Source organism: Aptenodytes patagonicus, chromosome 7 (genome assembly GCF_965638725.1).
Source record: "Aptenodytes patagonicus chromosome 7, bAptPat1.pri.cur, whole genome shotgun sequence".
NCBI lineage: Eukaryota > Metazoa > Chordata > Aves > Sphenisciformes > Spheniscidae > Aptenodytes > Aptenodytes patagonicus.
This window is the reverse complement of record NC_134955.1, coordinates 45326022-45348987: the sequence shown is the minus strand read 5'-3', so window position 1 is coordinate 45348987 and position 22966 is coordinate 45326022. Positions and strand designations below refer to the sequence as shown.

Sequence of the window (22966 nt, the reverse complement as noted above, 5' to 3'; positions counted from 1 at the left end):
CAGCATAGCAGATATTTCTTTAATAAACAAATGAGCATTGAAATAATCATCTTGACTGTGATCCACAAGGATATGGCAAATTTATAAAACTGTATGGAATCTGAATATGTCTAGTAAAATTGTAAAAGATGACATCTCTTCTTCAGTGGAGAATCACTTCTGGAGATGGAAAATCCAGTATCAACCAACACAGTTTAGAAAATGAAGTCCCAGAAGGTTTCTTTATATATTGAATCTAACTGCAAAATGACATTTGGGTCTTTGAGTTTAATTTTAAATTGCAAATTCAACTGCTTAGCAGCTTAACACAATCACCAATACACATTAATACTATGTTCAGGCAATGTGATATACACTTATTTACTATAACACAGTAGCATTTGTAACTTCAGCTTCCTATCCAAAGTTTAAAGACAGGTCTTTTCTAGTTTCACCTTTCTATTGCTTTTTCTTTGTAAGATATATTTACCTTACCACTAAGGAAGGCTGAGTTTTGGAAGTGGCAACACAGCTGACTGAATTTTGGAGGTGTAAGAAAGTGAACCTTTAACTGCAAACGTATTTTACAGGAGAAATCAGACCTTCTTTGTGTGTTTTCAGTGAATAATTCTTTTTCTGTGCAAGTGTAATGAGCAATTTTGAATCAGCTATACGACAGAGCTATGCATGCAGTGTTTCTAAATATGAAGGTAAACTTAATATATATTGAGTTGAAATCCTAATGCATTGATATACTTCTGCTGATGTGAAGCTTACTTTATACCTTTCAAGTCTTCAAATAACAAAAAACAAGGTTATGTATTTCATATGCCAAAATTCTATCTGTGCTTGTGTTAATCAGTAAAGATAATGTTAATATACTTTCTGAATAGGTGGTACACCAGTGTGCCTGCACAGGTTTTTTATGGTTAAGGTCTGGAAACTCAGAATTACTGAATTATCGAATTTACTACTTGACCCCTAACGTATAGCTTACTACTCTAAAGCTTACTCCTACAGAAAAGCCAAAGTCCATCTGCCAGTCCATAATCTCATGAGAAAAGCTGTGGAGATCTACTGGAAGACAGGTGAGGAATATTTTACTTCATAAAGTCCACTTTCATAGAAGAAAAATAAAAAGATCAAAATAAATCCAAGTCCATTCGTTCCTTCTGCTCTTCAAGCATTCTCCTAATGACCTGTATACTGCTAGGGTAGAAATACACACCTACTGCACACAAGGAGTACATCTCTTCCCCTTAGCAACCTGAATATGTGAACAGCAGAGTCCACTTTTCCTTTACACCTCTGCAGGGCCACACACATGGAAGGCAAATCAGGATTTTGCTCTTATTTATGGAGAAAAGAAAGGGATTTTCAAAAGCCTCTCAAGGCCAAGTTGGATGGGGCTTTGAGCAACCTGGTCTATTGGAAGGTGTCCCTGACCATGGCAACGGGGTTGGAACTAGATGATCTTTAAGGTCCCTTCCAACCCAAACCATTCTATGATTCTATGATCTAGGAGCATAAATAAATAGATGGGAATTAAAAGGACAGGCAAAATGAGTCCTGACTCCTCTGAGTAAATGATGGCTAAGCACCAAGCTGCACTTTCTGGACATGGGCTCTTTTGACTTCATCTCATTCTAAAACCTAATGTTTCTCACCTGGGAACAGAATAGGAGAGACTTTCAGATTACAGTAAAAAGATAAGTAAGAGCAAACACGTAGCACCTTGAGACTTCTGAATCAAGGCTAGTCTGCAGCCTTACAACCATACTAAGACCTAATGTTTCAGTGTCTTCCTTTACCATCTGTCCCGCTTCTACTCTGAACCATACTTCATATGATCACTTGCATGCAAAATGCTAGGAAAGGGTTCTCCAATTCTGAACAGAAATTTGGGTAAACTTAAACATACAAAGACTAATGATTCCTTTTTAGTAAATACCTAAAATTCTGAATTATTTATATTGATCCTTTATCCTATCCCTTGTTTCCTCTGCCCAAGATTTAAAGTAGATTCTATCAATTCTGAGAGGTGTTTCAGATAAGGAGGTCATGGATGGGTCAGAGCAAGACGTTTGCTATTTAATGACCCTGTAGCTTGCCTTTTGCACAAGAGCTTAGGTTACTACCTTTTATACATTTTATTGTAGGACAAATAACTGACATGTCATCATGCACTCAGGCTTAAGATTTTGTTTACAGTTGCTGCTCAAGCAAAAGAGGATCATTTTCCTGTGCAGCATAAAAAATGAAGGGTGTACAGTAAGACACTGAAAAAATGATTGAAAAGTAAGATTTACCACACTTTCTTTCTGCATGTATGAATAACAGATTTTGTATGGAGAAAGAAACAAGATTTATGAAATAAAAAATAATACATAACAATGTCACTCCTCCTCTTCATTCATTAAATCTGGTATCTTGTCTCCAGCATCATTTAATACTCGGTACCTCTGAGAAAGGAAAAACTTAACTTGGCTAAATATTTTTGGTGCTTCCTTTGTTTTATTATGGTACAATGCTGATAGATACTTTGAAAACTATGCCAGTGAAGATTAGGGACGATATTATTAATAGAAACTAATGCTAAGGGCTTTAAATATTCCAGAAAACATTTACTATTTCACGTACAAAATGGCTTCAGATTTATAATCTCAACTGAGTTTGGAAATAGGTTTTATAGTATCAGAAAGTGGCAAGTGAAGGAGGGAGTCCTAGTTTTCTTATAGTAAGTCTGATACTTTAGGCTTCATGATTGTTTTACAATTAGATTAACATATGCCCTTCGCTCCTGATCCATATAATCCTGAAATGAAGCTCCATACTAGCGGGAAAGTAAAAGAATTTTTTTTATAGCTGTTTGAAGTACAGCAATATGACACCTCCTCAGACATTACAAAGGTTCATAGTAGTACTACTATTGATGTATTATTGGGCAGAAGGAAGGAAAAATGAACCCATGACTGGGGTGATAAACTATACCATTGGAGATGGCAACGAAGCTTATCATTACAGTTAAATAGAGTTTCTGTTTTTATAGGAACTCACCTTCCCATATAAGCAGCTTTTCTAACATGATTGTGGTTTCTACAGTATGTTTGCTTACGTATCAGATTCTGTGATTCTAATTTACAAGATACTGATGAATTTCCGTGTATTTTAGAACACACCAATTTTGTATCATTGGTTTAAGGCATGGGTGTCACCACTATGAAGATAAGGACTGAAAAAGCAAGTAGCAGACAGCTTTCTATCTGTCCACAGGATGCCTGCATAGTTTGTTCCATCTTCCACAACTTCAGAACGTTTGTTTATTTCAGGATATGTATTTCTAGAATACGTATATCTGAGATCTGCCCCAGGCCCATAAACTATTCCAGTTTTGAGGTCCTTTAACAGAGTTTAGACAAAAACCTAAAAATGCTGCAGCACATTTACAACTGAAACAAAGCGTCCTTGAAACTGGAAGGCCAAGTGGCAGCATCACTGAGCAAGGAAGGAACTTCCAGGAAGTCACCCAGATGGCTATCAAATGAATCAACCATACAAAGTGGAATCTATCCTGTCAGAAGGAAAAACAGGTGCACGAAAGTGCAAAGTATTTGTAAAATGCTGTTAATATAATACGTGCAAATGCACAATTACAGAATGGTTAAATGAAAAACATGGATGAGAGGGCCTTGTCAACAGGAAGTTCATGGTCACAGAAGCCTATTACCATGAAAGGGATGATTCTTTGCATACCAAAAGTGAGGACGTGGAAGCAGCCTAGATGACTGTGAGAATGATAACCCAGATTTAGAACAACCTGAAACCAAAATATTGCATTCCAAGAACCTGCTGCATTCATCAGAAATAATACTTCTGCTAATCAGAAGTAGTAACACTGGCTGACCTCACGGGAAGACAATTTCCACTTATGAAATGGAAACCAAAAAATAAAAGACTCAGCCAAAAGGTTTGGATGACCACGTCATCCCCAATGACAAAGGGATGTTTACAGTATATACAAACAGTTTATTGATGTTTTAAGATTGTCAAGAGTAATCTGGTGCCAAGAGAGATTTGAAGGCTGTCAAATAAAAAGGAACAGACCTTCAAGGAATTTTTAGTGGAGCAGATGAAAGCTGACATCAAACATAAAGTGTGAATGAGTAATGAATTCCTTAATGCTTAGAACTGAATCAAAGTTCAATAAATATACCTGCTTTGGTTAAGAGACGTTCAGCATCTGTTAACAGGACAGAAGGAAGACTTACACTCCTCAGGCAAGATGAACAAACTCCTATAGCCAAGATGCTGTTTGTTCAGTCTATCAAGACACATTCAGTGCCATTCTTGTGCAGCTGTTTACAGGCAATATGAAGCATGCTAAAATTCCTTAAGACATACAGTGCTCTAGACAAGCATAATCAATTAGACAGATACAACTCTTCTCAGGATCATTTTCAGGACAAATGTTGTTCTGCCAATAAATGTTCACTCTCATCCATATATTACTTCGCATTGAAACAATTCTGAAAGACCTGAGGTCACAGTAAGTAAGAAATACCGCTGCTTGGTCTTTCATTTGAACAGAGTCCAAGAAATCCTGAGCAGCTGCTGTGCAGAGAACACTGTACACACAGGGCTGCCATGCCAGACAGCGCTGTCAGTGAAAGGACAGCCTTCCAGATACAGGAAGGTGGCAACCGAGGAAGCAAAGACGAGAACTTGGGTACATCTATTTGTTTCCTTCAATTTGGAAACAACCCAAGGCTTGAACGAGTTCAAAATTCTGGCCTGCAGTGATGCCTTAGTGAACCAAGAACAGTACAAACAGCCCTGCCACCTATCCACACAGCCACTTAAGGACATCACAAGCTCACCACTGAAAATCATGCCAGTACTAACGTTACCAAATATCATTTCTCTTCAGCTCCCAGGTAGATGTTTCATATAAATCAGATTTATTAGACTCTGGAAGCCTGTGTTTCTAAAGGGACTCTGGACAACTTCACTCTCAGTGAAGGGCAAGTGTCTCACCTCATAATTTATTTCCCATGTTTTCCATCGGGGAAAACATTGTATTATTTGCTTATGGCACATTTAAGCAATTATTTTAACTTTCAAGTCCCTATACAAATTAGGATATTTTTGGTCAACGAATACAAATGTCTATCAGTGCCAAAACATTAATTACCAAATGGGAGGAGACCGTCACTAAGAATGTAGTTGTCACTCATGAACAACTATTCTGTCAAGATCTGCATAACTAAATAAAGCCTACCAGCCTGGATGGCTACAAAAAACAATTAACAAAACTGGCCACTGGAAGTGATACTAGTAGATCAAATTTCTGAACTTAGCTTTTTGATTCATGGTCAAATACATGTGCTAAATTAGTCACTTCCTGCCTATAGGGGATACATGTGAGCAAACTGTTACGCTCCTAATTATATGACAGCAGATGAAGGAGAAATCCCTGGCTGAGGATCTCCGGACCTGAACTGACCAGAGGACCAGGTTATGACATCTGGCTCAAATGAACAATTGGGTCCAAGGAAACTTCGAATGACTGCTTTAAAGACCACTCGACCAGTGCTCACAGTTTTTCCCCTGGGATTGAGGGGGAACGCTGGTCACTGTAGGATTATATGAGTTATTTTCTCCCTCTCCATATATACAGGTAACTGGGTGCGTTGTCAGAAGTCTGTAGCAATAGCTTTTGGAGACACTGCAACTTAAGCAGAAAGGAATGCAGAAAATTAATATTGAAGTGGAACATGGACAGAATTATTTCTGCAGGAGTTATACACAGCCTCATTTTAGTGTTCATTTATGGCACGACGCGCTGGCTTACACTGATAGCCTCTGAGGTGTACAGTACTATTTAATAACACCAGCCATAAAGTGACTAATCATGTTTCTAGCATGGATAAGAGCTGAACAGACTTGGGTCTAACCTTAGCGACACCCTTTAAGACCTTGTGATTAAGTGTTTTTGGGTGCAGCATAAGCAAAGGCTCTGTTCAATGCAATTAAGATTGCAACTGTATCTACTCTGTCTGATAAAGTGTCTAGGAAGCAGCAACTGAAGAAAAATGTTTGTGCATTCTTACCCACATCCAGATTGTCAGCAGCATGATCCAGGTTTTATTAGGTCTTTTATTTCTACCTCCACTATGTACTTAAAAGCAATTCAAGCATTCAAACTTCAGCAAACTTCCACTCTAAAAATTAATAGCGATCTCATGTGCTTTGTAACCAGTTTTACTGACAGGGTAGCAAATTTGTCTCTCACATTGCCCAGGCATTTAAATGAGGGCACATACTGCTTTAGGGTAGCTACTGGAGAGTGAAATGAACTCATGATGGCTTCCTACAACCTGAACTGGACAACTCTTCTGAAAGCAGAAGAGAAGTGGCACCCTTCTTAGGAGAAGAAACAACTACTGAAACAGCTCTTGCACAAAGTTAGAGATTGCAGCTTACTTTGACAAATCCTCTAGTACTTTATCCTCGTGTAAGTTATTGGAAGAATAGCATGAAGAACCTTTCAGGATTAGTTGTAACAACATATTATTTGCTGGAGGTAACCTCCAAGAATCCTGTTAACTATTCCCATTGCTCCTGAAACGTTTCTCTGGTTTCAGAAAAATAGATATAGATCATAAGTAAACGCAAGGGCACAGTGTATCTCCTCAGCAGCAGATCTGCAATCTACTTCTCCTCGTCTTCTACTTCCAATATGAAGCTGTCATCCTAGTCTTCAAACATACCTATAAATTCATTTGCAACTGTGATAGCAGTCCCTTTTATAGGTAGCAGCACATGACATCCAACATGAAAAACATGACTGCTTTAGGGTTAACTCCACAGAGTGAGCTCAAGCTGAGCTTTCACAGGTTGATATTCTGTTAGATACAGAGGGAACAGTGCATATTGGCCAGAGGAATTAATAGCAAAATGTGAGAGAAATGGGTGGATTGTCCAACATACAAATACTGCTGAGTTGCTTCATTGAAGAAAACCCAACCACGCTGAAGTAAGCACAATATTTTAAAGCAACATTTACCAAACAATAACACCATACGAACAAGTATTAAACTCTTTGCAGAGTAATGACTAGTTATTTTGTAGCTAGAAACTGGAGAAAGGTATAACACCCACTTCACCAGTGGATAACATAGCTATTCATCTGTTAGCTATAAAATATTGGTAATCAGCAGCCGGTTTCTATCACTCACACAGCACTGCAGTTAACAACAGTGCAACAGTCAAAATGGCTGAAGTTGGCAGAGTGGTGTTCTGGATGTGGCTGGGCCTTGCCACGTCCAAAACTTACGTTCTAGGTTTCTAATAAATCAACCTGATCTCTGTTGCCTCATGTAAAATGATTATGAAAGTATTGAAAGGCTTTTCTCTAAGAGTTTTCTAGGATGCAATTAATAACTATAATAAAATGTAAACATTGTATGCTGAACTGGAATTTTAATAGAAGAGATGAGATGGGAATCTCTCGGTTTCCCACCACTGGTTCAGGCAAGTTTCCCTGGGTTACAGAGCATTTCAAAAGTCTCTGGCTGTGTCAGAAACAAATCAGAGGCTTTATAGCCATAAACCAGCTCTAAACTCATTAAAATGAAGTTCTGAAACTTCAGCTCTGAAGCTCTAAACATAAAAACACGTTAGAATTATTTAGTTTTTGCAGATAAGGGCCACAGTTACTATCTTCTGAAAGAAGCACTTTATTCCATAGTCAATATTATATGCATAAACAGCATGAATACTCCATGCTTTTCAAGAGTAGCAAATATTTTAAACTTCATGTTAAAGCTTTTCTTAATGTTTTTAAGCTCTTATGACATCAGATTCTCCTGGGATCATGCTCTTCATGGATGATACATTGACTAGTGAGCTGGATTTGTTTTTGCGGTTGGCATTGTCAAGCAGATATGGAAAAATGGTTTCTACTCTAAGAATCTGGGAAATTCTGGGAATCAAAACAGAACTTAATACAATTTACGACAGGCATCAGGGTGTACTTAAATTAAGTCTTCTTCTGGCTTTTTCACAGGCATCATCACTAGAACAACTACCAAACTGCTATGCATGGTGGATTTCCTACCCTTGACACAATTCTTATGTGTCAGCAGAAAGCAGATGCCATCAGCTACAATCGCTTTATGACACTACTGTAGACAAATTTCTGACAGCTCCTTCAGGTCACTTTCTTGCCTCTGACTCTAAATTTATGATATTCTTAATAAAACCATGGGCGCATGTAGGAGGAATTCTACAGAAAATCACAACTAAAAAGATTGATTAGTCAGAAAAACAACAAAACAAGCCAATCATAACCAAAGATTAACATCTTAACAGCTCTGAAGGAGATTAATAACCTTTACAAGTTCTAATGACATCATACTTGGATGGAGTAAACTCATTTAGTCACTAAAGGGCACCTGATTTGTGTATCATCATGAAACAGCCCTCCTCTCCATTTTGAGAGTTTGGCTTGGAAGTAAAATTAGTATGCCTCTCTGGTCTTTAAAGCAGGTTAATAGCTGCTTTAAGAAGAACGTACCACCTAATTAAAAATTACAAAATAAATCGTGCCTGTGAAAAAAAAGTCACCTCTCCCTATGTTTCATTCAAATCCAGTTAAAGATTTTCCATGAATTTTCACATGAAGTTATTTGTTTCACAAGACTTTTTTCCTATTCTTCTTCAACTGAGTAAAGAGGACATTCACACTGGCAAAATCTTTATTTTTCTTTAGGAAAATGTATTACTTAGAACTCTGCATTTCAAAACTACACACTACAAAGCTGACAACAATAAAATGATCCACAACAATATTTGAATACTAATGAAAAAATAGCGATTCTTCAACTTTTTATGTTTAATTGAATCAGCTATTTCAGTGTATTGTGGGAATACATTTATCACAATCAGTAGAGACCAAATGTTAATTATGAAGGCCAAGCACAAATGAATAATCTTATGTATAGACCCTGACACATTAGAACTGCAAAGCACTCTGCAGATCTTACTTTATGAAAATGTACTAAGAGCGCAAATGTATAGGCCCTTAGGAAGCAATTATCCCTAAAAGATTTAGCTATAATTCAATCTGAAATATTATAAGAGATTTTATAAAATGGTTTCACAAAGAGGAGGATTATTTTGCTTTAACTATGGAAATAGGGGCCCACATGCTTCTCTGAATGACCTCTGTGCAGTTGTGGGCATTGCCTGGAGGGGAGATCTGAAATTGGCCTTTTTGTTCAATTAATACAATCCCCTATGACCAATAAGAATACTATAAAAATTAGGAGTACTAGTTTGGCATTGTGGGACTGAATGGCCCACATCACTATAAGGAATGTTCTATGCAATAAATAAATACATTAAATATGGAAATTTTAAATCACGTACTACTAATATGTATGACAGAGATTAGTTAAGAAAAGCTATCTTACCAAAGATGTGTAGATGTTATATTGCACAATAACATGTGCAATAATAATAATAATAAATAAATGGCACAGTATAGGTCTATACAGCATGCAGCATATGTCATATGTTTTATTTGTCACATGATCCTCAGGTGTGACATGGGATCTAAAAGTGTAAAAACAAAAGTATGCAAGAGTGCTTACATCACCTTTGTGATTTCCAGATCCTGGATCTGGCCAATTTACTGCCACCACACCTCTCCCACAGTTACAATATGTGTCTCTGCTGCTTTGCCTCACTCAGGAGTCTACAGGCTGCTACTGCCTCAAAGAAGGGTAGCAGTAGCCCTGTGAGCTAATATAACTAAAAATAAAGCTGAAAGCTTGCAGCTTATCTTACCTATTAGAGCATACCCTCAGTAGAATGAAATAGGTTTCTTGCTGATTGGTTTTACACTTTTTTCCTTCTGAGCAACTCACTATTGTGAGATGATTTTAAAAAGTAGGAAAGAAACAATACCTGTTGGGTTTTGCTGTTAAGTGTATTTCAGGACCCCACAGAGGTCATGATCTCATCTTTTATCACAAACTTTTACGCCATCCTTAATCTAGCTGATCCTGATTACTGTATTTTTATCCAGTTAAGATTGCAAGTATCCTTGCACCACATCTGATGTTTATGCTTCCGTTAGTCCCTGAAGAAAATCTAAAGCAGATCAAATTCCTCATCTGCCACCTATCACCAGAATACATCTTCTGCCAAACTGAATCAAACAACGTTAATTAAGTTTAAGAGAGTAGGGAAAATTAAAGATTTTAAAAACCCCCAAAACTTTCTTAACAGAAACTGTCCTGGATAGACACAGAAGGAAAACCTGGACTCCTTCTGCAGGACAGGTGTTTACATCTGAATTAATAGCACATAGCGCAGTTCCCAGTTTGCACGTGGAGGTGGTTAAAGTAAATGTAGATCTCTGGATCATAGTGAAAATAAAAATAGTTGTGTTGATATTTAACGCTGCACCACAGAGACAAATGGCCTGTCCTATTTCTCAGAAAATGGTCAGATGACCAGGCGGTGATCTGCAGCAGAGAGGAGACAGGAGGGGATTCTTGGGTCTGTACATGCACCCTGCGTGTAGCACTTAGGATAGCTACCGAGCGCATACAAGAGGCAGGAGGTAGCAGCTAAGAACAAGAGGGTTTCACAGGGGAGGTGTGTGCCAAGACCCCACAGCGTGTTACCTGTCAAGGGGCTCCGGCTGAATATTTCTCTGTCAGGGAACATTGCCGCTGACGGCAGCAGGAGCACCCCGGCAGCCGCAGCCAGGCCCAGAGCACCAGTCAAACCCGTTTCTAAAGGAGCTGCTGACACGACTTTCATCCCTACCAGCCAGTCCATATTTTCTAGGCTGTAGCTACACTAAAAAGGGGTGATAAGCTTTTCATTTACTTGAGCGCTTAGGTCAGGAAGAGTGTTCGTATGCTGTATATCAAAGCTAACTACTATTGCCAATATTTCATAGGGGCATTTTAGGGTTTTCAAGGTCAAGAATTCAACTTGACCCATCAGCCTTTTAAAAAGTACTCTGATGGACCTGTTTTCACTGTAGGCAATAGTAATATGAACTGAGACAAACTCTACAGAAGTACAACATTAAAAAAAGTTCAACTTTACCAAAAATTGAAGAGCATTCCTTTTTTCCTCCCCAGACTTTCATCTCTCAATTAACCTCTAACTTTGAAAAATCAAAGAATGCCTGTGACAGCCAGAAATTAAATTCTTTAAAGATTAGGTGCTGGGAGAGCAATATCAGGCTTAGAATGAAATCCTCGTAACACTATGAACTATCAAGTCACTTCTTGCTCTGAAAATATAATTATTCTGTAAGCATCACGTCAGGCAATATTAAATGTAAAAAGCGTAGTTTCGATAAAACATTTCTGTTTTCTAACAGAAAGACTGTGCATAATATTTTCAGTGACACAGAAGAAACAAGTCAGCATGCAATTAATGAAAAACAATACTATGTTCAATAAGTAGCATGCTCGGCAAGCACTAACTTTTAGTGATATCAGATTCAAAACAATACTATTATTGTGGTCAGAAACAGCCCTGAATGTTTATGATCTCTATTTCTAGTCATCTGAGGATGGATTGCTTTCAGTATTGCACACCTGATTTTGTAATATTCACCATAGATTCTGATGGCAGTTATAAACCCATGGAACATACAGCATTTGTGTGGCACACAGCCTCTCTCCATTTATTCATTATACTTTTTTTTTTTTTAACTGAGAAATGTCAGACTACACAAGGATTTACCTTAATTCCTATGCTTTGCATCGGTCAAGTTGTTGCATGAATAACGATGTTTCCCGAATATAAAAAAAAAAGAAAAAGGAGGCAGAGGAAAACCTGCCTGTAAATGAGATAAGTATGGATCTTACTGCCTAAACCAAACACAGTTTTAAAACGACAACACGGTATCAGCAGAGCAACTTCTGTATTTATATTGTCTCTCCACTACCCATAAAAGAGATTTTTAAGAATATAGTTGTTGAATAGGTGCGCACAATGCTTGCACATCTTACCTGGCAGAGTCTCTTATTCTGGCTAGCAGTGAGGCTGCTGGTTATGTAGCTATCAATTCCACTGATGTTACAATTTCCCTTTCTCAAAGCAGCAATAACCTGTCACTTTACAGTGTCCTTTCTCTGACCCTCTCCCGCCTCGCTGAACATTTTTATTCTTATTGACAAGACTTATTATTCCTCCTCCCAATTCCAACTAGCTACCCTTTTGCAAATAGTAGTATCAACTATGTGGTCACTAGTAGTATAGGTCAACAATGTTATTAATATAGCACACACTGCTGGGAGCAGATCAAACAGCCATGCTTTAAAATATTAGTTTTGCAAAGGTACCGTGAGGCAAATAGTTGCAGTTTTCTTCACGTTATAAAATGCAATATTGCAAGGACAGACCCCAAGAATTTAGCGTTAATTACCAGCCCAATAATTTGGAGGATATGTTATTTTTTTCTCGTTGTTTTCATACACAAAATAAAATAAAACAAAACCATAACAGAAGGGTGCTGTATCTGTGTTTAAAGAAGGGGTTGTTGGCAAACACCATAGCTCACTTCTGCCGAAATGTACACAACTGATATATGCAGCCCAGAAAGCTGGCACCAGGGGCTTACAACCTTAATTTGCCTGCAAGAAGAAATGGAGATTTACCTTCAGAGCACGTTCTTGATTGTTTTCAGCAGTCAGATGTCTCGTGTTGTTTGCTGAAGTCTGGTTCTGCTCTTTCAGATGATGAAGCTCCTGCTCCAGCCGTTTGCACTGCAACGAGGAAAGAATCCCATTAAGTAGAGGAGTGTGGGCATATTTTTTTCAACAAGCCAAATGAATTAACGTAAATAACCCCATCACCATTTCTGCAGTAGTGAAAGCATCAGACAAAAGCAAGTTACAATCCCAGACCAGTACCAGAGCTACTTTTTTTAAATGCGCATCATTATTCAATTTCTTCCTGGTCCAATTGTATGCCAAAAAAAGCTAAGTTTAGTATCAGATAAAGACATTTTGCAGAATATTTTAAAAAGTCTTTAAAATGTCGGGTTGAATTTCTGCTCCCAGTTATGCAAATATAAGGATAGATTTTGGCTTTTATGTATTAAGTAAGTGGATATAAAGGAAGCAATACATGCTTTTAGAAAATCAAGCAAATGAAAGACCCTCCTCCCAAATCCAGGACCAGCCTTTTATTAGAAAATATACATGTAATTTTTATATTTGTGGTTTTGACGCTAAGAGATTACTCTAATTCCCAAACACACACCACATCTTGAAAGAAAAGAAGTCTTAAGACTGTTTTGTTTAAATATTTAACTTAATGACAAAGAATGAAAAATTTAACATTTGCTCCTGTGTGCATACAGTAGTATAGTTACTGCTGTCAGCTGAACATCTATTTTAAAGATTAAAGATCTGCAAATTGTGAGCTAAATTATATTTCACTGTTTTTTATGGTAACCGTAAGAGGTCTTGCCCAGTTACCTTGGTTTGAAAGAGTAATTAGTTGTCAGCAGACAGTTCATTGTCTTATGAAAAAAACCTGTTTTACCAAAAAAAAATCAAAACAAAACAGACAAAATACCAGGAAGATGTAGGGGAACAACTGTTAGAAGTAGGGAAAAACACAATATTAGCACAAACATTTTAAAACAGTATATTAAAAGCAAGTAGTTTGGATATCACCACCAAAACCCAAAGCTGATAGACTCTGTTGGAACAAAAGACAGTTAATTGATAAAAAGTATTTTAATAAATACTTGCTGAAAACACTAGTAAGAAAGGAATGAGAATCGTGACATAATGCCCACGCAAGCATTGCTGTCTCAAATGAAAGACCTGGAAACATCAGTCTTGTGCTATCTTAGTGACTGTGGAAGACACAGAGCTGAGCTTCCCGTGAAGTGTATACAACCTATTCCTGAGTGATTCAGTACATGGGACAATGCAGCATGGCTCCTGTCAACTCTAAAAAAACAAAACCTGTGAAACAGAGAGCTGTAGGACTGCAAAAATTATAACTGAGGTCTAAGTAAAATAAGGAGTACTAAAGGATCTCAGAACAGAAATTTTGAAGACATATCAATGCATGCACTTCTTCAACACAAAATAAGTCCTTAACAATGTACTGCACATCATGTATCCAGCATAGTATATAAACCAGAATGATTCAATCCTATATTTGAATAGGTTTTAAATGATTGTAGGTGTCCAACAGTACTGTTAAAAAAATTCAGTTCACATATCTGCTGTTGTATTTCATGACTTCTGTTAGAAATCTGGGCTCATTTCTAGTAGGATTACTTATTTTAAAGGCAGCAAATCTCTCTGGCCTAGTGCATCTTCTCAGTGTCTGCTGTAAAGTTCCTTAATGCACAGTTTCATTTTTATTGCAAGAAAAAAAGACACTTTCCCATAAAATAGGGAAATACAGAAAAAATGTTAAGATACATTTGATTGCAAATATTTTTACAGACTTGAGACATCTGATGTCTATGTTTATCTCACACACGCACAAAAAAAAATCACAAATCACAGAATCACAGCTGTAGTTCTTTTTCCATGTGTCTGCAGACATGAAGGTGCTAAAAAAACTATTGAAGAACTAAACCCAGATTATGCAGTTTTTTTCTCTAGCAGCTTTTTTTCTCTAGCATATATGATCTAAACACCATTTAAAAAATAAAATAATCTACTACTTCAGGCATTATGACACTTTACACTTTATATCATGTAAGATCCGCAGGCCTCTCACTTTTCTGCTCTGCCAACGCTCTTCTTCCAAACAGTGTTATGGAATTCCCAATTTGACAACAGCACAGGTTTCTTACAGTAAATATTATTAAAAAGGCCAAAATCTCAATCTACCTCTAAAACATGAATTTATATTCATGCTATTCTCTTGATTCCAAAAGAGAAGTGAAAATACGCTAAGAGCAAAACCTAGCTACAGGACCATACGGAAAAAGATCTTGATGTACAGGGCAGGTTGCACAACTAAGGGCATGGGTGCAATCTTATCCTGCTCTCCACTTCACTCCTGTGAAGACAGGACAGTGAAATAAACAGCAGCAGTGGGACTCCAGTATCAGGCAGCATACAGAGCATGTACAATAAAGATGCAACGCAAGTAACATAAAATGGGTGGACCTCCCTATCAAGTCAACCTTGACATGATTACATTTACATCAATCTTGGCAGCATTTTGTAATTCATCTTTAATTTTATTTCCACTAAGAATGTTGATATCTGAAAAAAACCTAGGCATATTCAATCAGCATACTGCTTGAATCCATTCTGAGGGTGTCACTGAAAGAAATGGTGATCTAATTTGACCTTTGCTCATAAGTGTCTTAATATGTTGGAAAAAATGTATTAACAGAAGATGTTCTGAATTATCAGTCAAAATGTATTTATTCCCAGCTGTCTAGGAAGTAAAATCTTGGAGCTGGAAGCTCCAATTGGAGCTGGAAGCTCCAAATTTGGAGCTCAAATTTGGAGCTGGAAGCCATTGTGCAGCGGGAGAGATATGGCTTAGTCGCCATCACAGAAACATGGTGGGGTGACTCTCATGATTGGAGTGCTGCAATGGATGGCTATAGACTCTTCAGAAGGGACAGGCGAGGAAGGAGAGGCGGTGGGGTGGCCCTGTATGTTAGGGAGTGTTTCGATTGTATAGAGCTCAACGATTGTGATGATGATGTGATTTGTGATGTGATGTGAATGTGAATTGTGATGATGGTACGGTTGAGTGTCTATGGGTAAGGATGAGGGGGAAGGCCAACGAGGCAGATATCCTGCTGGGAGTCTGTTATAGACCACCCAACCAGGATGAAGGAGCGGATGAAGCGTTCTATAAGCGGCTGGCAGAAGTCTCTCAATCGCTAGCCCTTGTTCTCGTGGGGGACTTCAACTTCCCGGACATCTGCTGGAAATACAACACGGCAGAGAGGAAGCAGTCTAGGAGGTTCCTGGAGTGTGTGGAAGACAACTTCCTGACACAGCTGGTAAGTGAGCCTACCAGGGGAGGTGCCTCGCTCGACCTGCTGTTTACAAACAGAAAAGGACTGGTGGGAGATGTGGTGGTCGGAGGCCGTCTTGGGCTTAGCGACCATGAAATGATAGAATTCTCGCTTCTTGGTGAAGTAAGGAGGGGGGGCAGCAAAACCGCAACCATGGACTTCCGGAGGGCAGACTTTGGCCTGTTCAGGACGTTGGTTGAGAGAGTCCCTTGGGAGACAGTCCTGAAGGGCAAAGGGGTCCAGGAAGGCTGGACAATCTTCAAGAAGGAAGTCTTAAAGGCGTAGGAGCAGGCTGTCCCTGTACGCCGTAAGAAGAACGGGCGAGGAAGACGACCGGCCTGGCTGAACGGGGAGCTCTTGCTGGGACTCAGGAAAAAAAGGAGAGTTTACCGCTTGTGGAAGAAGGGGCAGGCGACTCAAGAAGACGGCCGGGCCCAGAGAGTTGTGGTGAATGGAGTTACATCCAGTTGGCGGCCGGTCACGAGCGGTGTTCCCCAGGGCTCAGTACTGGGGCCGGTCTTGTTCAATATCTTTATCGATGATCTGGATGAGGGGATCGAGTGCACCCTCAGTAAGTTTGCAGACGACACCAAGTTGGGCGGGAGTGTTGATCTGCTCGAGGGTAGGAAGGCTCTGCAGAGGGACCTGGACAGGCTGGATCGATGGGCCCAGGCCAACTGTATGAGGTTCAACAAGGCCAAATGCCGGGTCCTGCACTTCGGCCACAACAACCCCATGCAGCGGTACAGGCTTGGGGAAGAGTGGCTGGAAAGCTGCCTGTCGGAAAAGGACCTGGGGGTGTTGGTCAACAGCCGGCTGAACATGAGCCGGCAGTGTGCCCAGGCGGCCAAGAAGACCAATGGCATCCTGGCCTGTATCAGAAATCATGTGGCCAGCAGGAGTAGGGAAGTGATTGTGCCCCTGGACTCGGCACTGGTGAGGCCGCACCTCGAATACTGTGTTCAGTTTTGGGCCCCTCACTACAAGAAGGACATTGAGGTGCTGGAGCGTGTCCAGAGAAGGGCAACGAGGCTGGTCAGGGGTCTGGGGAACAAGTCTTATGAGGAGCAGCTGAGGGAACTGGGGTTGTTTAGCCTGCAGAAAAGGAGGCTGAGGGGAGACCTCATCGCTCTCTACAACTACCTGAAAGGAGGTTGTAGCGAGGTGGGTGTCGGTCTCTTCTCCCCAGTAACTAGCGATAGGATGAGAGGAAATGGCCTCAAGTTGCGCCAGGCGAGGTTTAGATTGGATGTAAGGAAAAATGTCTTGACTGAAAGAGTGGTGAAACATTGGAACAGGTTGCCCAGGGAAGTGGTTGAGTCCCCATCCCTGGAGGTATTTAAAAGACGAGTAGATGAGGCACTTAGGGACATGGTTTAGTGGGCATGGTGGTGTTAGGTTGACGGTTGGACTCGATGATCTTGGAGGTCTTTTCCAACCTCAATGATTCTATGATTCTATGATTCTATGATTCTATCTTTAATTATCCTGTTTGTGAAAGTATTGTAATAATACTCTTAAATGGCAACATTGTGTATGTCTTACTAAAATTTTATACTCTACAACACTTTGATACTTGAACTACTTTTAAAACAAAATAGCATTCTAAAAGCAAGCACTCTTTTTCACAAGAACAAGAGCATATGAAATTTCTGTGTAATCTTGCTGTAAAGAAAAGTTTTAAAAATATAATTTGAAACAATGCAGCCCTTCTATTCATTTGAGCCAACATTTTTTGAATTCTGTGTCATTGGTTGTTAGCAAGGTCCAGTAAAAATAGATGTTCTTTAAAAGAACATGTGTTTTTATTGGTTCACTCCAGGGCTCTAAAATGCCAACAGCTGCCAGTAAGAAACTGGATTTCCTTCTAAAAACATATACAAAAATACTTTTTGGAGCACAGTAAAGAGAAGACATCGTCCAAGTCAGTACTGGCAAAAAGGAAATATTGGATGTATCCTTTTAAGAAAGCTGAAAGCTAAAGGAAGTGTTTCATTTTAAATATTATAAATAAGAATGTCTAAATCCTGAATTGTGAAAATTCATATTTGGGAAGCCTTCAAACAGAATCCTTTTAAAGTCAGAGACAAAATATTTTGTGCCACACAGGTTACCTAAACATCTGATCTGAGGTGTAACTGTGCACTTCAATGGAAGCTCCCGTGAATTTAACACTTTATGAAAGATGGGCTGTTAATTGAGAAAACTGCTTTACCTCAGATACTTTGAGTACATCAAGGAATATGAGAGCAGCGTAGATGGATGTCAAAGAGAATATGCCTTGATCAGAACGCTAAAGACTTTTCTAAGTAAAGGATGTTAAAGCCTCGCAAATGGTAACGTCATTTTATAAAGGTTTCACACAAACAATCCACCAAGAATTAGCTTCATCACGTGGTCTACTGTGTGCATTCCGAGTTCTGTAACCAGAGAGGCAATACTGAAGATACAAAAAAAAACCCCAAAACCCAACCAGAAAAAGGTTTCCTCTCTTCTTTCAAACCCTCATGTTTGTTCTCCTCTCTGAATATATTTCCCTCAAAAAGTCTCCTACCTTAGCTAGCCTCATTCAGATGATAACATACTTGTCAGGCAGTGAACCTCTTTAAGCCAACTCCAGGTGTTACTTGAGCAACCATCAGTGCCCAACTGTACAGTTTTCGCTACAACATCATCCATTCCCAGCAACAGGCACTCAATCTCATCTTTAACCATATTTCCACAGTGCAACCCAGCTGTGCTCTTCTAAATGCACTCAGTCTTTCCAAACAAATACCCCTGTAGCCAGCACAGGATATATCACAAGCAGCTAAGACACAAAATAGAAAAGCAAAGCAGGCGACATAGCAAAAGAATAAGAAGAGATTCAGACAGGAAAGAAAAGATAGACAGCAAGTACACCTGTTCTTCCCTCCCATCTTCTAATTTAAACCATTAGGCTACTGGTGAGACTTTTTTAATGAGCATCAGCTAACATGATTCAGCAGAACGAGGATGTTTGTGAGAGGTACCAGTTCAACCTGCACTGGGTGCTGACCCCTTTCAGTCACAATCCAGGTGGGAGGGTTGAGAATGCCACGGGAAAAATCCAGAAAAACTGCAAAAAGGAGCACCTGCTAAAGGGGGCACTGATGGAGAGGTCCAGAAGTGGACCAGGAGAATATCACTGAGTGAAGTCCTTGAGCCTCGCCCAGAAAGAGACTGTTAAAAGATGGTCCTAGTTCCAGGTACACAAAAGGAGTAAAGATGGTTTACAATGAATTGAGTATTTCAGAAGATAGAAAAATCAATGCAGATAACCACTTAATAGTGTTTGGCCTTTACTAGAAAATGAGGTTGCATTAACATATCAAACATAACTTTAGCACTTGTATAAACAAATCATCTTTAACATCCTGTCAGCTTTTCAGCATTTTCTTCTTCAACTTGTACCTATAACATGTTAACATGGTGTTATGGTGCCTGCCATGTCTACACAGAATGATGAGTTATTTTTTGATCATTACGTAATATGATTCTTCAGTGAGGTGTTCTGAAAGTAAAAGGTACAGACATTACACAAGAGTAAAGAAAAATCTGCAAGCCATTGGAGAAGTAACATTAGTAAGGACAAAGATGGAATACAGCAAAGCATTAACATCGAGCAGAGCAAACCCCTGCCCCCAACCATTTGGTCCCCGTGCAGTTTGTTTATATGAAGACAACACCTATCCCCAGAGGCCTCATGCAGAAGCATATTTAACTCTGCGCTACTCAGGTCACAGAGAGTCATACTCAGACTGTTCACGTGCTTTCAAAGAGACATAAATGTTTTGCTACACCGGGGTCCCTTGCTCTCATCTCACTGAACTAGACAGTAATGTCAGGTACATTATTCATTTTGTATTACAGCGCAGATTTGACCCACAAGAAAGGGTACTGTGATGCTCCTTGGCTGAGGAAGCAACACCTAAAGCTGAATAACGGAAAACCGTAACGCTTCCTTACTACAAATGCAGTCTTGGTGGCTATTTAATCCTGTTACATCTATATTTGCTTTTAATACTACTATATAGCATACAATGTTTTCCATCGTCTTTCATTAAAGGGAATCCAAACTAACCCCTCCTGAACTTACGGCAATATGCTATGGAAAAAAAAGAGTCAACACCTTATGCCATTTATGTGCCAAGAAAAAAAAGGAATTGATTTGTCTCTGTTAACACAGATACGAGGGTCAAAGTCTGATGAAACAAATGTACTATGACTAAAATGAGGCCAAATTCTGCATAAAGTTCTTTCCTGAATTCTGAATTACATTTGATTGTCTCATCCAATTAGTACATACAAAAGATAGTATTTTATGAAAATATATTTGTTCATCTAGAGTCCTTGTCAAAACCTGCGATGCTTATAACCTTAAGAATCAGCACTGGCATAAACACACAAGACTCCGCTGATGAGATTGCTGAAAAAAGGGACAGTATGTAGATGGAGGTACCGCAACGTGCTTGCCCTGCTCTTGTACTCCTCCTGAAGCCTAGACTATTGGCTGAGTGGGGTTGGGGTGGTGAGGTAGGGGGATCTTTGGTCTGATCTGATCCCATCCAGTCAGTCTTACGTGGTCTCCGTAGTTTAATAATAGATCTTGTACCTAACCACAGCCTCCCACAAATCGCTTCATTCTGTCACTGAATTTAAGGTAACATACTTTTATTCAAGTCGGACAAAAATCAGAAGTGAGTGCTCAGTCACTTACCATGGGTCAGCTGGTGCATATCAGGGCCTTCATTTAAACAGTGAGTACTCTATCACATTCTGTGGACTTTTACGCATGAAGACCTTGCTGAACTGGGATCTCAATTACTGAAGTAGTGAGAAATAAAAATAATCTAGTTCCTACTGAATAACTTGGGAAAATGGTTTATGTCCTCCAAATTATGGGAAAGTAGGAGTCCATCTGAATGCCAGATGAACTATCTTCCAACATGCATTTTTTCCTTTATGCATTTTAAACAAACTGCTCATCAGCGAAGTAAATGACACACTGTATCTCGATGGAAAATGCACAAATACCATTAAAAGATGAGCTTATGGGATACCAAGATCCTACTACGACACAGCATAATACTTTTGGAAGTGATAAATTGCAGATACATTTTGAAATTAGTTAACACATATTCACTGCAACGAACAACTGAAGTACAAATAATTATTCTAGACACCAAACATGAAAAAGATGAAGAAACATGGCTACTTTTCCACCCGTTATATTTTTTAAGTCATCACCTGTGGAAATGTGAATACAATAAACAACACGTGAAGCAAACAAAAACAATTCAACTGATTCTTCTCTTAGTTTATTATTTTGTTCACCTTTTCTTACTTCGTTTATAATGATCTGCAATTCAGAGTAGCTCCCAGCTCAAAGATGCCAAATGGAATGCAAGTGTTCTCAGTTTGACAGCCCTTCTCTCCCCATCCCCTCAATTTTTTTTTTTCTAACAGTCTGCCCCTTGTCCCAAATTCATCACAATTTCTGGAGAGGCAAACATCTTGCGCCACTTGGATGCTGCACAGCTCTTTCCTTTGCAGACAAAAATAATACCAAAGTCATCCAGTCAAAACACAAACCAACCTTTGGTGTCACTGTGAATTATGTACTTTGAACTGCAGATGTTTGGAAGCACTTATATTTATATAAATAGATTTTATCCTTTCTCTTCTAAAATAATAATGTTAAAAGAAATGAAGAAATAAATGAGTTTCTATATAATAATCACTAGAAAGATTTTTCCATTAAATTATAATTTTGAATTAAGGCTTTCTAACCTCTGAAAGAAAAGACTTTTCTTCAAAGTTCTGGCAAGCCATCAACAAATGTGTTTAAATGATTATTTATACAATGCCCAGCAGCTTAGAACTACTGGGATTTCAAGAAAGAGAAGTGCTTTTGTAGAGCTTAGGCCTCAGAAACATATGCATCTTTAAAATTTCATATTCTATTAGTAAGAGAAACACTTAAATGTAAACACCTTTTTTTGCAGCAGTGCAATGGTGTCTTGCTCCATCAGAAGCCACAAAAAGAAATGCATCAAAATACAAATGAAACATTTTTGTCTTCCTTGTCACTATGAGCCAGTTGGAACCTTTAGCATTAAGGCAGATAATATGCTGTATACACGACTTGGTTTCCTCCTACCATTCCTTTCTATTTCCGAACACTTCAAAATGCAGCAAAACAAGCTTTCATTTATTTTCATTTGAACAGTTAAAGGAACTGTAAGTGCACAGAAAGACATTCAGAAAATTCAGACAATAAAGTTTAACTGTTTCCACTCTTCATGTTAACAGTCCTTCCATGTGCCGCTATTCAACAGCACTGAGTAGCCCTATGACACTTACCCACCCGACTCCATTCTCTATATATTCTTACACTTCCTTTCAGTGATGACATTTCAAAGATCAAGACAAGCTTGATCTACTTCTCAAAGAGCTCAGCACACACAGACTTCCCTAATCAATGACACTCATTATAAAAGATGTGCAAGGAGAGGAAGAGAAAGGAAAACGGGATGTTCTCGAGCTGTATGTGATTCACAGGTCACTCAAGCAGGGTTCCTGTGCTGGCTGTGCCACTGGACTACCATGGCTCTGCTAACAGGGGGTTGCTGACAGACTCCTGGTCTGCAGGAGGAAAACTAACAGCAGGAGCTGCTGAAGCCACGTAACTGGGTCAGCTTCCTGTATCCGTTGCATACAAGTTACCAATCTTACCTCACCTCTGATCCATTCTTTATAGTCGTTTCTAATCAGAATATAAACCCAGTGACCTGGAGTCAAACATTTATTCATGAGGCTGTACTGGGTCTGAAATTAAGCAAAAATGCATTCAACTAACCTAAGAGTGTTTTTTTTCCTAATTGCCTGTCATATATAAATAAGTGACTT

The 22966-nt window shown here is 39.0% G+C and overlaps 1 protein-coding gene across 3 annotated transcripts in view; it reads right to left on the bottom strand.

Annotated features, from left to right (window-relative positions):
• Positions 1-22966, bottom strand: part of MIPOL1 (mirror-image polydactyly 1) — a 203110-nt gene that overhangs the window by 89363 nt on the left and 90781 nt on the right. For all 3 annotated transcript variants that reach the window (XM_076345061.1, XM_076345060.1, XM_076345062.1), the window contains exon 10: positions 12675-12782. In XM_076345061.1, coding sequence (XP_076201176.1) covers positions 12675-12782 — 108 coding nt within the window. The remainder of the gene's footprint in view (positions 1-12674; positions 12783-22966) is intronic.